The 14,216-nt window shown below is 39.3% G+C and overlaps 3 protein-coding genes and 1 pseudogene across 5 annotated transcripts in view; 3 read left to right on the plus strand and 1 right to left on the minus strand.

Moving 5' to 3' along the window:
* The window catches only part of LOC113687146 (synapsin-2), a 51,865-nt gene that overhangs the window by 35,531 nt on the left and 2,118 nt on the right, over nt 1-14,216 (minus strand). For all 3 annotated transcript variants that reach the window (XM_027204853.2, XM_089191104.1, XM_027204854.2), the window contains exons 3-5: nt 13,690-13,781; nt 13,146-13,302; nt 12,763-12,852 (exon numbers count right to left, since the gene is read on the minus strand). In XM_027204853.2, the coding sequence (XP_027060654.2) occupies nt 12,763-12,852; nt 13,146-13,302; nt 13,690-13,781 (339 nt within the window). The remainder of the gene's footprint in view (nt 1-12,762; nt 12,853-13,145; nt 13,303-13,689; nt 13,782-14,216) is intronic.
* Nucleotides 204-1,497, plus strand: LOC149034992 (metalloproteinase inhibitor 3-like; annotated as a pseudogene).
* On the plus strand, nt 2,653-6,520 carry LOC149034993 (metalloproteinase inhibitor 3-like). The gene is made up of 2 exons (XM_089191108.1): nt 2,653-2,840; nt 4,972-6,520. The coding sequence occupies exons 1-2, from the start codon at nt 2,732-2,734 to the stop codon at nt 5,505-5,507; spliced, it is 645 nt and encodes a 214-aa protein (XP_089047234.1). The 5' UTR covers nt 2,653-2,731; the 3' UTR covers nt 5,508-6,520.
* Nucleotides 9,514-12,596, plus strand: LOC113687150 (metalloproteinase inhibitor 3). Its single transcript, XM_027204859.2, has 2 exons — nt 9,514-9,701; nt 11,784-12,596. Exons 1-2 carry the CDS (start codon nt 9,590-9,592, stop codon nt 12,341-12,343), a joined length of 672 nt encoding a protein of 223 aa, XP_027060660.2. The 5' UTR covers nt 9,514-9,589; the 3' UTR covers nt 12,344-12,596.

Here is a 14,216-nt window from a genome sequence, read left to right on the forward strand (position 1 = left end):
TCAAACGCGACACTACACTGCGATTGGTCACTCGCGTTTTCCCGCGCTTTGGGCTGCTGCAGTTTGCTTGTTTTAACTGTGAGTTCTGATTGGCTCTTCGTAACATTTTTACCTTGTTCTGATTGGCAGCTGTGGTTTCTTTCTTTCGTTTGAAGTACACTGCGTAAGACTCTTAGTCGGAAAAGCGAGTGTGCGAAAATAAAATGGTGGGGTCAGCGTTTATTGGACAACCGCGCGCGCCGTTTGACTAATGCCCACCCGCCCTTCCGCTCATCACGGTGGCCAAGTCGGTGTCTGTGGGATTTGAACCCTTTTCATAAGTAAACAGTTTCTTTTGTTCCAGTTAATGTACAATGTTGCTCAACAAGTGCTTGAATACGTCTTATTTTAAACCTGGAACTCAATAAATCTCAGTCATCCCTGGCGATGTTGCTCAACGCTTTCTTGGGAAGTAACGCTTCTTGTGTAGGAAACCTTGCGTGACAGTCCAAAGGGTGGCCGCGAAGGCGAAAGCGCGAAGGAGACTGACTGTTTCTAGAGAGAAAAAGAAACTGTGGTGCTGTGTCTGTGGAGCTTATTACAAGATCATTTGATTTTATAAGTTGAATTGGGATTCTAAGGACGACATTTCGAGCGTTAGCCCTTCATCCAAGCGAGTGGAGGAATTGTGGGATGTGTGTGGTTGATATACAGAGAGATGGCGCTACAATAAAAAAAAATAGTTTCCTAGTTACGGTGTACTAGAAAACATTGTTACAATCTGTATTTTTCCTTCCCATGTCTAGTTATCCGAGCAAAGGTTTTGTTTCAGGAGAAATACCTCGACAATTTTACTCGTATCTTCGACCTCCGCATTCTGAAAACATATAAAGGAGAACACCGACTCCATGAGATGGAAAGCGTCAACGTTTACGGCTCCAGACAGCGAAGCCGATGCCAAAGCTTACACCTTTACTCTTGATAGCCTGTGCGGGGTCAAACTGAATAACAACAAAGTGTACCTCATCTCAGGCCAAGTCAGGAAAAGAAAGCTAGAGCTCAATCAGTGCCACTGGAACCAGGAATGGCCTCAAATCACTGTGCGCTAGCGTCTTGGGGGTGTGGCGGTTTTACCTAGGAAACTGCGCCTGTCACATCTCGCCGTGTTACACTGTGTTTTGTGACAAGAAGCCGAAGCTAAAGGGGTTTGGTAAGCCTTCTGGAATCGATCACAACAGCTGCGAATGGGGTCATTCCTACTGCATTCAAAATGCTGAGAAAACCGCATGCTCTTGACGTAAAACCAGTCACTACAAGACCTGCATCACCAAACATGAACAAAGAAAATGCAAAAAAAATCTAAAACGAAAGAGAGGGAGAGAGAGACAAGAGTAAAACACTTTAATATTAGCCAATTCACTTCGTTAGTTTTAGACTTCTAGAAAAAAAAACACACACAGAATGCCGAGTATGGCTGATAGATACTTTCATTAACCTAATGACGTTTTTCTCGATCTTTGTATCATGAATGGCAAATTTTTGCCAAGATTAAACCAAACGTTTTTAAAAGGAAATTTGATTGAAAAAGTCGTCCCAGAAGTGTTTTCTAAACCAATAACTGCCAACGTGAAAACCACGGCCAAGTCAGGAACTGATAGTATGAAGAGAGGTAAGGTCCTTTTCGCCCACCCACCTCCCCTCGGCATTTCATCAGGCTTCCCTGAGAATTCAAGGTATAGAGGTACTGTGAGATGAGAGTGTTTTGCCCAAGAACACAACACTATGCCAGGTCTCGAACCAGAACCTCTCGACCCGGGACCTCTCGATCCGGGACCTCTCGACCCGGAACCTCTCGACCCAGGACCTCTCGACCCGGAGTCCAGTGCAATGAGCATTAAGCCACTTCGTCTCTTACTGATACTATGAAGAGGTGAGGGTTTATCCTCTGGTCCTCCTTCTGTCTTTATGTTTCTACGTTTCTCTTTCCATCCGTTCATTTGTCCGTGTATTCCTCTGTTCCTTTGTATATTTGTTCCTATTTTTTCTCTCAGTTTAACCGTTCCTCGTTTTCTATTGTCCTTGTATACTTTTAATCCTCTGTTCATTTCGTCTGAGCTCTTTTTATACCTTATCATGTTCCTCTGTTCTTCTCTTGCCCTATTTTCATGTTCCTCTGTTCCTTTGTTTCACTGTTCCACTATTCCAGTGTTCTACTATTCCAATATTCCACTATTCCAATATTTTACTATTCCAATCTTCCACTATTCCAATCTTCCACTATTCCAATCTTTTACTATTCCAATCTTCCACTGTTCCTACTGAATTTGTTCTACTTCTAATTCCATACTCCTCTGGTCTAAAAAAATCCTACGAGTTCCCTCAAGCGTTAAAAAAAAAATGGCCCCTGACGTTTCAGCACAAAACATGCACGGCAGATGACATGACAGGAATGTGTCAATTAAATTCATGTTTTATAAAGGAAGTGAGAAATAGGACGCTTATTTCACACATTCAGAGGAAATACGGTTTCGTAACACATATTTCTGCTGCTTACGCGTTTCAGCGACGCATGGCACGGAGCTTTCGTCAGCTGCACCCGGCTCTGCGGGATATCACATTTGACACGCGCTGATGATGTCAGTATATAAGCTGCAACTGAGCCAGCTATCAGATACAGCAATCACTCTTTTTAATCCTCAACAAGCGAGGCAAAGTAGAGAGTTGAAGTGTACAACAACGACACAAGGAGAGAATGTCCTTTATCGTTCACGCTGCTTTGTTCCTGGGTTTCGTGGCTTTAAGCCAGGCCTGCAGTTGTATGCCGCAACATCCCCAGGAAGCCTTCTGTAATGCGGGATTTGGTAAGTTGCGAATCATTCACTAGACTGTAAGACAAAGGTGTTTGAAATTCCATGGTAAAATGTAACTCACGGCGCCCTCGCTTTTGTTTGCTCGCGCATACATGGTGCACTTCTCAAACAAAACATTGACTTCCTGGTAGTAAAAGAACTGTTTTAAGGGTGTCCTTGAAGAGCATATTTTATTTGGGCAGAGTTTTATGCAGAATCTAATCGTCCGCCGAGTTCATTTAGCGGGTCAACTTTTCGACTTGAGTTGGCATGAAACAGTTGTATTTATTTTACATTCTTAACCGATATAAATACTAGGAAAAAACGTTATGAATTTTCAGAATGCTCATAGAATCTAAGTGAAGAATCAACAAGTTCCACAGTTGATTTAAGCCATAATAACACCAGAGTACAAGCGTTATCTAGGCCTGTTTGTGATAGACTGTACACCTACTGAATTACAGCAGTTCTGAAAATTGTGTAACCTGCAGTCGAACTCAGTAGTTTCAGTTAGGCGATGCATTCAAAGCCACCCAAAAAGCTAACCCATCAGCAGCCTTCATCACTTCAAACGCGCGAAGCATTCGATACTTAAAAGAGGAAATTGGCGTTTCAACATTTCTTCTATGTATCATCGACACTTCCTGTCGAAGATGTGTGCTTTCATCTCAAGATAAAACAAACAGCCCATTTATTTGCACAAACAACCACTAATGTCCCTTCTGTTTGCTTTTTTTGTTATGATATGCGGTCGCTTTGTAGATTGTTCCAAACATTTATCCACTTATGAACAAAGCACATAATCCTCCCGTTGATATCACGGATACGTACTCGTGTTTTTAAAAGTGCAGCATCCTTGAGTAAATTGAAGCTCAGATCGGAGCGCACGCTCAGCAGTCCGTATATGCATCATTGTACTTGATCGGTACAGAGACCGAGGGAAAGAATCTTGTGAAGAACTTGAATTACTCCGCAGGAAAGGAGAAAACCAAACAAGGAAAAAAACAATAACTAGATTTCCTATTGAAATATGAACCGGATATTGGAGTTGTTTTAGCTGGCTTTGCGGGGAGTTTTGATCTTCACTTTATCAGTCATTATCTTCACCGGGCACGTAGCTCGCGTGCTGCGCAAAGGGAACTTTAATGTTTTTACAAAAGCACAGATAATGTGGTCAGATATGGCTGTAAAAACGTGCGTGCAATGTTCCCACCTTAGAAATAGCTCCGATTCCTCGTTTTACTCTGTTTAACGCAGTCACCATTTTTCGCTTTAAACGCTGATATTACCCGCATAATTTGAACTATTGGTTTGTTCTTGGGACAAGATAACGTTTCTAATCTAGCGTTTTGTGAGGCTTCCTCTAGTGCTTGAAACTTCCGTAAAGATACTTCAAGTTCAGCTTCGATAGCCTCCACTGAGAACGGAAATAGTTTTAGAGTTTGTACTCTGCTATCACTCTTTGTGTTGGTCATTGCGAAGGTTGAGGTGAAATTTTTTGCGAGACCTAAATTTCTCATGTTAAGGTCAAATTACGAGAAATACTGATCCACATAGTTCAACTTTTAAATATCCAGTTAATAGAACAAGAGCTAAATGAATCATTTCCACGCAAGGCACGTTCTTCTGAACTACATTATCAATCCTGGTTTCTGGTCATGTTCACCTATTCAAGCTCCTAACAATACACTGATACGCATAGTGACATTTGTACTACTAAGACTAAGATCTCATAAGCGATTCTCCTTTTTGGCTGGTGCACATTTTCGTTGAAAGAATTTCGTGGTTTGATTTTTTCCCCCAAGTTTCCGAATTCTTATTACTAGTTTGCCAAGGCAGATCGAAAGACTCCTGAAATGTTGCATTCTCATATACTGACCCAGTTTCACCCAGCCCCCTTATGATACGGCGGAATGTTAGTCGCTAACAATTACAGCTGAAGATTTTTCTTACTAAACGTATCTTTAGATGAATTTGTTTTTCGTGTTTAGAATTGTGCTTAAAGATAGTTTACTGAAACTGTTTTACATGAAATATTTCTAATATCGTTGCTTATAATCATTATTTCTATTTTGACTGGAAGCAATTGCGTTCATTCGGTAAGAGGAAGATACGATGAACCTAATTCTTGTTTCGTTTTCAGTGATACGCGCGAAGGTTTTGTCTCAAGAAGTGGAGGGCTACGACAGAGTAATCGGTATGCGAATCCTAAAGACTTACAAGGGAGCGACAGCACTAAACAAAACCGAGGGAGTTCGGTTTTATGGGTCCAACCAGGGAAGTCTTTTTGCCAAGGTCTATACTTCCAAAGATGGTGCCAGCTGTGGCCTTGACTGGATTAAGAACGACACAAGGTACGTCATCTTCGGGAGGTTTCGCAAGGGTAAACTTTGGGTGAGCTTATGCAATTTTGTACAAGATTGGTCCCAAGTCCTCAAGCGCCAGGCTGTACGTGTTGGTATCAGGCGCTTCTATGGGCAAAACTGTGATTGTCAGCTTGCACCGTGTTACGGCAGAGACTGCGGAAAGCTCAAAGGATGTGCTTCAACCCATCTATCTCCTCGCAAGAACCCTTGTGAGTGGGACCACTCCTATTGTGTGAAAAACTCCAAAGGGACCGCGTGCTCTTGGTACGAAACACCAAAGTACAAGGAGTGCATGGCTAACCACCAGCCCTAGTTAGACTACTCAAAATTTCTTTGCGAAAAACGATAACGACCTCGAGACTAATAACTCATTTTTGAACAGAGAGCATGTGTAACGAAACATAGAACATAAAAATTTGCCCTAACCTTTATCTGCCAAGATCTGATTGTTACTTCTCCCTTCCAGCTGCTTGGAAATTAGTTATGAGATTTTGGTTCTAGATCATCTTCACAACTTCAACCTAATAAGTCTTAGTGTTCTCATCACTTGTTTGCTGGATAATGTGTGGATATTATCAGGAGAAATATCTTGTTTATCACTTCTGGGAGTTAAAGGGTTGATGATTTCGAGTCTTCCGCGAAGATTACTATCTCTGTAATTAGATCATTTGATCCGCAGGCTGTATTTCTAATATAGAACAGTATTTTTCTCTTTTGGTTGTTCCTAAAAACTAGGTGTTGATAATTTTTTTTGTGTTTTCTAACAATATATATATATAATTTTAAAGAGAAATTTGAGCGCTGATCACCCATAAAAATGAGAGAAAATATCTTTTCAAAGTCATAGACTTAAAAACACAATGAATACCTGTTTACAATCAATTTCGACGACAATAGGGAAAGATAAAATGACAATCATGTTTCCCTTCCAGTTTTCATGACAAAAAAGCGAATTTTCTCAGAAGGACATCCAACTAGAACTAACGAACGTAGTATTTGTTAACTATGAGATAATTTCAGTTTATTTTTAACATGTTTCATCAATACTTGATGACAGCTGCCATTTTATATTAACGAACGTAGTATTTGTTAACTATGAGACCAATTTAGGTTTATTTTTAACGTGTTTCATCAATACTTGATGACAGTTGCCATTTTATGTGCAATGTAGAAGTTAGTTCGACGCGTGAATGATACGTCGCAAATTCATGTTCAAAGGTTTTTCTGATTTTAAATAATTGAATTAGTCCTAAGTCTTTCAAAATATTGTAGCGTTGAGTCTAAGTTACATTTTGAATAGGTAAGAATAAAATTAGTTCAAGACAAGCTGTGACACATGTTGATTACGATATCTTGTTTTAAAAAGAGTAATTCTGTTCCGACTGTTGAAAATTTACTGTCGTTCACAAATTTTTTTGTAGCTTTTATGTGAATGTCAATTGACTCAAGGTCGTTAAGCCAAACCACAGTGATCACAATGACCAATCAGAACAAAGGAAATATCTCAAGGAACCAATGAGAATTCACAGAAGAAACACGCAAACTGCCTTAAGCGCGGGAAAACAAAAGGGGCAAAGTCGCAGTTGGTTTTATCTTTGTATCTTTATCTTGTATCTTTGTATCGCGAGTTTTCAAGACCAATAAAAGATCGTCCCGAAGCGAAATCAATACATTTCCGGAATACTCTCGAAACTATGTTGAATACTGTTCTATATATACTCTGACACGGAGGATCACGTAATACGACCGGCACATAATTCTGATTACCTCGTTCCCGAGCCATCGAGAGCTCAAACATGAAAGAAGCACATTGCCTGAGGCGCGAGAACACGCGAGTTACAAGTCGCGATTAGATTTAGTTTTTCATCTAAATGGCTGAGAGCTTAGCGCCAGTTTTCTGGACCAATCACTGGACGCAATAAAGCAAAACAAATATAATGACTCTTCAGGTAATGAGACAATGCTCCCAGCGACAACGTTATGCTTATAGGAGCTGGAGAAGAAACATAAATATGTAGCAAAGCGCGAACCAGGAAATTAGGAATTATCATTTGTTTGTTATAGTCTGTACCATTTGTGATAATTTAAGGTTATGTGTGAAGTTACGCGTTAGAGTATTTTTTTGGCAAAATTGACTGAGACGACGATTCGTAAATGTGTTTGACTTTGGTAATTTCCTACCCATCCACGTTCCTTATTTACAAGATTAGTCGGTACTTCTAAGTAAGACTAAAGCTATAACCTGAGCTTAGCCCCTTAACTGGGCACAAAATAGATAGAACTGAAGCGATTAACACTGAGTTGAATGCCCTATATGAACTGTAATAGCTAAATCGAATCTTTTATCAACGCGCACTTCTGACCCAGACAAAATAAACCACGGTGATGGTCCGATATTTTGGTTGAACAGAGGCAAGTTGTCTCAAAGTCCCTTAAATACTGACGCGATATTTTTAAATATGCCCGAAATAAAGAAGCCATGGTCCAGTTTATGAAATTCTCAAATAATCAGTTTAGAACTGTTAGATTGCAAAAACAACAATAAAGAAAAAAGCAAAGAGATTCGCCGCCAAACGACGCATTCATACCCAAGGTGGCAAGATTACTAGCTTGCTACCCACTCGGCGTCTTCTTGTAACGATTACGTTAGTCGTTTATTGTGGGATTTTAAAGCAACTTTGTTTGTTCACTCCCCTACTTAACCTTTTGACCCTGAGAGTGACTAGTATGTAATTTCTCCTTACAATACTAACCATGAATTACACATTGAGGTAACGAGAGTAAAGGAAATGATCACCAACTCAAGAAGCTCTTGATTGTTATACAAAATCTTCTCGTCAAAACCTTTGGAAATTTATAGAGAACAGTATGGAGAATATGCACACTGATATCAGGGTGTAAAAGGTTAATTCTTAGCTCAAGCTTGGCTCCAAATCTATTATTTCGTTTTTCAATTTCAATTTCTTTAAAACACTTTTGACATTACGGATCATGCAACGCATGTCAGTTAGGAACCTTGTGTATGGCTTATTGTGGTAAAGAGTTCATCTCAGGCGGTAGAGCACCCGACTGCGAAACTACATGGAAGGTGTAATTTTCGACCTTTCAGTGGAGTTTTAAATGGATATTTTGGTATAACATAGGAAATTTGTCCCCATTTAGTTTCAATTAACGATGCAATATTTTTAACTATGACCACCTGTATCGAAACTATGATAGGCACGACAGCAAATCTTCAAGGGTTTCTTTGTTCTTTGCTAGATGAAGTTGCTAAAACTCTCTCTTTCTTATACATTTCACCAAAATTGTTGAAAAGGAGGAACTTTTATACGATTTTAATTCTGTAAATGTTGGTGTCATCACAAGGGGAAACATGCAATCTGTTGGAAGGCCGGTGTAAATTTGAAGTGACGAGAGAACCCATCACGCAAATTATTAAAACTGGACTGACTTCTCTTGAACGGAAAGATTCATTAGTTTGCGGCCTTCAGAACCACTTCTATCTACAGAGAGGAGGAAGTTAGACACATTTCAATCATTACAGGGGCACTATTTGTGTGGTATTTTGTCGGCATTTTGAACCACTTAATTAAAACTGCTGGCGTGTTGCAGAATGATGCCTGTTGCAAGTCACTGATAGAAGTTATTGATGACCTCTTTTTTCCTTATTTAGCTTTTAACAGGTAGTTCACGTTCCCACATGCATTTACATCGTTAAAGTTTGAATTTGATTTTCAAGTGAAGCAACTTGACGTTAGCAATGTGAATTTTCAGTGGTAAAAAGGCGTGGTAACCGACACGGAGAACTGAAATAACTGAAAATGTTCAATTCTGTATATGTCTTTACAGTCCACAAAAATGCAAGGTACAGCTACATTATGACACACACCTAAAACGAAATATGGATCCTCAACCACTTCCTAGAAAGAAACTGCCTGGTAATATATACTAAATCGTAGTAAATTAAGCAATTTTAAAGTTGCCAACTCTCATAAGAAATGACTGCAATCATTGTGTAGTTAATCACAGTTCCATTCAAGTCACTGAGCTCATGAGAACAACTTAGAACTTTCCTTGTTTGGTTTGTTTTTTCGTTTATTTCACTTTCAGTCCCTGACATACGTCATCGTCTGCCGGCGAACTCGGCATAATTAGAGGCAAATATTTCATGTTAGACTTCACTTAAAAGATAGACTAATGAGATTAATCTTTTGGCCGGATTCATTAAAATAATCCAATAAATTTTATTGGGAAAATTGAAAACTTTTCATTGGTAGATTACCAAGATTCCTTTCTAGAGTATACAAGACAGATCTTTTGGTCAGGACATCAGAAACAGGTTGAGGTACGACGGTGACAACTGTGCTGTGTTCTGAAGTAAAAACAGGGCTTCCAATGGCAGTGCTTCTCTTCTTTTTTACGATCTTCCTTTGTGTAGTGACCATAAATGAGGCATGCTGGTGCACTCAAGCTCACCCGCAGTCAAGATTTTGCAGCGCAGATTTTGGTGAGTACAGGTGATATCATTTTATTAGCTACCCACATTACGTTCAGTAATCATTTTAAACCCGTCATCTACATTCACAATTATTTTCATGCGCATTTTCATCTATCTATCTCAAGGTATACCAGTGCTCCCAACAGTTCAATCAAATCTTGACAGTATGATTTATATACATGTACTTTTTGACATTTTTAAATTTACTGAATTTCATTAGTCATGCCCTGGGTTGTTTGTTTTACTAATGTGGACGGCAGAGACTTTTAATATACAAGCGCAATCAACCCAATACGAGCTTTGCTCTCATTGGTGCGAGGTGTAGAAATGGAAAAAAAACCTACTCCTATACTGTTGGATGATTGAAATATTCGGACAAAACAACCGAATCTTCGACTGAGTGAAATTACCTTTGTCTAGAAATGATAACAGTACAACATTTTAAAAGATTATCCGGTTTACTCCTTCTTTCAATTGAATCTTTTATCTCTTTATGAAAGTTCTTTTTTCTCCTAACTGGAAGCACGGAGGGAAATGAGATCTTGTAACTTGGCAAATATACAAATATTTTGTCCACAGAATTCATAAAAAAAAAAAAAACACTTTGACGACACCAACAACAGGTTATTTTCCAAGATTGGAGAAAACTTAATACTGTTTTGTTATTCTAGAACAGGATTGTCGCATCTTGATCTTCACCTCGCTAATGCCGTTTGTAAGATAATTCGTCCAGTTCTGTCGCTGTCGCAACGGAAAGGTTAAGAGGAACGATGTGATAACAGAACAGAGGTTAAGGCGTTTTGCCAAAGACCTTATTTAAGTGACAATGAGCCACAGAGCTCGAAACATGGTTCACGACAGAGCGGCAATTCAAATCGTCGGTTGCCCCCTTAAATGTATTTGCGTAAGCCTAATGCAAAGATCCGCTGAATTACCAATAAGCTCGTAAGAATTCCCGTCATCACCACGATTTTAAAATGGCCGGAAGGTTCGGAAACACAAATCTGTGATCACAACAAAATTTACAGGAGCAAATTCATTTCTATGGCCCTATTGAGGTTTTCAAAATATAAACTCAAACAACAGCAATAACAACAATGACGAGCCGGAGGTAAGTATGGTGTGATATCTGAGGTTAAGGCGATGTGCCAGAGGCCTTATCAAAATGGCAACGAGCCACAGAAATCGGAAATATTGTTAAAGAGAGAGCAGAAATTCCTAGTGGTCGGGATGCCCCCTTAAAAATAATTGCATAAGCCTGTGATCACTACAATGAAAAAGAAGCTTATGAGAAACTACATAATCACTCAATCTCCAAAATGGCTCATCGTTACTTCACAATTAAAAAAACAAAACAAAACAAAACAAAACAAAACAGAGGAAATACAGGATTGGGGTTGTTTTAAAACAAAAAATGAAAGATACTTGATGTAGCCAATAGCACCTGGGTGAGCCGTGAAATGCCACTTATGTTAAGATTTTAGATTTGTATACCCCGGCCGCCGGATAATTAACAACAGTGACACGAGAATCAATCCCGATCCATACGCTCTCTCGCACTCAAAAACTCGCGGACTCTCTCGTTGTGCGCATTTTCGCTGCTCTTCAAGGTTCCTTAATTTTCGACCTTTACGCATCGAAGCTGTAACTTGTAAACTGCTGACGATTCATTCGTGACGGAATTCAGAAAAATTATCTCTCTCACATTCTGCGGCTCATTGCCAGCCATTAAAAAATGATCCTTGACCAAAATAGACACTGCGTTGAGTGAGATGTTAATTGAGTGTTCGGTGTTTTATGCCCATGAGGAGAAGGTAGTCAAGGACACAGATCTTTTAATCGGATATGGCAAACATTGCATCACGAAATTCGGCTCGGTAGTGGTTTAATAATTCTTTCCTTCCTTCAGTGTGGGGGATGTTACAAAATTAGCTAAATTCAACGTTTTTTTATAATTCTTGATTCTTCTTTGCTTGCTTGGTTAGCTCAAGTGCGCTAAATAGACTCCCACAAACACGAGATGTTTTGTTAATGATTGTCTAAGGAAGGTTACGCCCACCCTGTTAACGTAAAACATTTCTGACTTTACAGCCATTCGCGCTAAGGTTTTGAACGAGTCTTGGGACAACAGCAGCAGAATTTATACCCTCAAGGTCTTCAAAGCCTTCAAGGGGGGCAAGAAAATTGAACGCGTTGCCGAGATGCAAAGTGATACGGGAAAACGCAGGAAAAACGTTGTCCAAGTCACAACAGAGCTCGACTCAGCCGCTTGTGGCGTACGCCTTCAGATTTCTAAAATCTACATCCTGCTCGGCTACGTAGAGAACCAACACCGAAGACCATACAAAGGAAAGAAAAAGTTGACGATAGAATCGTGCCAGTGGCACTCGTTATGGAACGACACCACTGCTCAACAACGTCGCGGGCTCAAGAGGATTTATGGAAAATACTGCCTGTGTAATATTGACAAGTACTGCTTCAAAGAAAGACCAGAGCTCTGCAAAGATTTGATTCAAGGATGCCACTTACAAGGAAGTGATGATCGCATGAAGAATTGCAGAGCAAAGCATTCTTACTGCGTGAAAGGCCGCAAAAAATGTAGATGGATCGCGCCTCAAAAGGCCGATTTAAAAAAATGCATGAGTGCTTGAAAATTTCATTTAAAAAAAAAAAAGTGGTCATCATTTAGTTCTTTAAGTTGTAAACACACAGAGAGCGACGAATAGATCATGTATTGGATCTAAATTAGAACTAAGCTTTTGTAAATAGTCTATAAGTCAGGCTTATTGTTACGGTTATTAACCAAATAGGAACAGACTCGACAAGAAATTGTTGCTTTACAGTATTAAGACAAACCACTTCTAGGAGGGGATTTCAATCGCTGCAATAAAACTGTACTCAGTTTGAAAGTTTATGCTATTGTTTTAACTTATTAAAATAACGAAGAACTTTTGATGCACAACTACCAAACCACTCCATGTCGCCGAGATAAATTTCGTGTAAAGCCGTAACATTTGATACTAAAAACTACTTTATCCCACCATGAACAAATTTAAGAAGTATCACTCACCATTTCCTTGTAGTTTGGATAGTACGCTTGCTCGACTAATGGGAATTCATCCTTTCCCAGTCTCTTCTGAAGCTGAATTAGTTGAGCGAACTGGTGACGAGAGTAGAGAAAAAAAAACTTAATGATGAGGAAAGACTTTTAAATGAATAGCTGCAAGCATTTGTTTAGCTTGATTGTAGGCATTTAAAAAGAAAACAAAAAAACAAATCTTTACGCGTGTTTGTTACAGGAAAACTCGAGGTTACCTAAACTACTTATCAGAAAAAAGTCTTACTAACTAAGAGGGTAAAGCGATCGTTCAAAATCAACCCCAAAGCGCACAATCCTGCTCCTTTTTTTACATTAAATTGAACATTGAAAATAAATCTATAATGTTAACTTACCACCCATGGTTTCTCCGCGAAGTTGTAAATCGATGTGAGCGAGTTCACGCTGGGAACGTTGCCAAACTGTAATCCAAGGAGAATGTTGCGATAGTCTTCTTTGGGTCCAACACCTCGCACACTTTGTCGAACGAGAACGAAGTCGGGGCGAAATGACCTAGAAACAAATTGGTGAAAATCAAGTTCCTAAACCTGGTCCGGTCTCTTATTTTCAACAGATGAAGTAAAACTTTACCCGCCTCGATTATCATTTGCTATCTGCGGGTCAAAGTAATATCTTGTAAATATTTAAGAAAATGAAAATAAAAGAGTGAAAAGTGTGAAGTGAAACAGACGAAGCATGACTGATCCAATTAGGTGCTAAACTAAAACCAACTGCGATTACGTGATAATCACTCAGGTTTTCCCGGGCTTCGTTCATTGTTTTTACCTTGTGTTTTTATTGGTTATCGTGAACTTAGCTTTGGTTGCCATTGTAATTACTTTATCTGAGGTCAGTTTTACAAGCCTCAATCGAAATAGACTCTAAAATACGAGTGGTTACCTGACGACAACAGTGCCTTCGCGGTACACTTGGATATCCACCATTGTGCCACTGTCAGAGTAAGAAGCCAGATTCAGGTCTGCGAATTGCGCCTGTAAATACAAAGACAAAGAGTATTAAAGAATTTTATTCTCAGTAGACCCTTGCTTATTTTTATTCTTTCATCTCGGTGTTTCTTCAATCTTAAATTACAAACCTAAAATTACAAATTCTAGCTAAAATGTTAACCTCTAAACGCTAAATAGCACCGCTTATTTTTGAATCGTCGAAGAGTTTATTCAGCCAGCTTTTTTTCAGGCCAAATATCGTCGAAATTTTATTTGCAACAAAATTGATAAACAGGAGCAAAAAGATTGTAGGGGAATTTGACCGTAAAAGATTTAGGCGGGAAAAGTGACTCAAGCAGTTCCCCTGCTGACGCGGGGCTCATTGAGAAAGCGCGAGTTCACAGCTCGAAACCAAATATGGAAATGTATCCTTCCTTATGATTGGCTGATATCTATTCTAAATAAAATCCTCTTTTTCAG

This window comes from Pocillopora damicornis, chromosome 13 (genome assembly GCF_964200805.1).
Source record: "Pocillopora damicornis chromosome 13, jaPocDami1.2, whole genome shotgun sequence".
In the NCBI taxonomy this organism is placed as follows: domain Eukaryota; kingdom Metazoa; phylum Cnidaria; class Anthozoa; order Scleractinia; family Pocilloporidae; genus Pocillopora; species Pocillopora damicornis.

Excerpts from the sequence above, each read along its gene's own strand:
- LOC113687150 (XM_027204859.2), top strand. The coding sequence starts at position 9,590 with ATGGCAGTGCTTCTCTTCTTTTTTACGATCTTCCTTTGTGTAGTGACC. Across the intron at positions 9,702-11,783 it reads ATTTTGCAGCGCAGATTTTG|CCATTCGCGCTAAGGTTTTG; the intron begins GTGAGTACAGGT and ends CTGACTTTACAG.
- LOC149034993 (XM_089191108.1), top strand. The coding sequence starts at position 2,732 with ATGTCCTTTATCGTTCACGCTGCTTTGTTCCTGGGTTTCGTGGCTTTA. Across the intron at positions 2,841-4,971 it reads CTTCTGTAATGCGGGATTTG|TGATACGCGCGAAGGTTTTG; the intron begins GTAAGTTGCGAA and ends TTTCGTTTTCAG.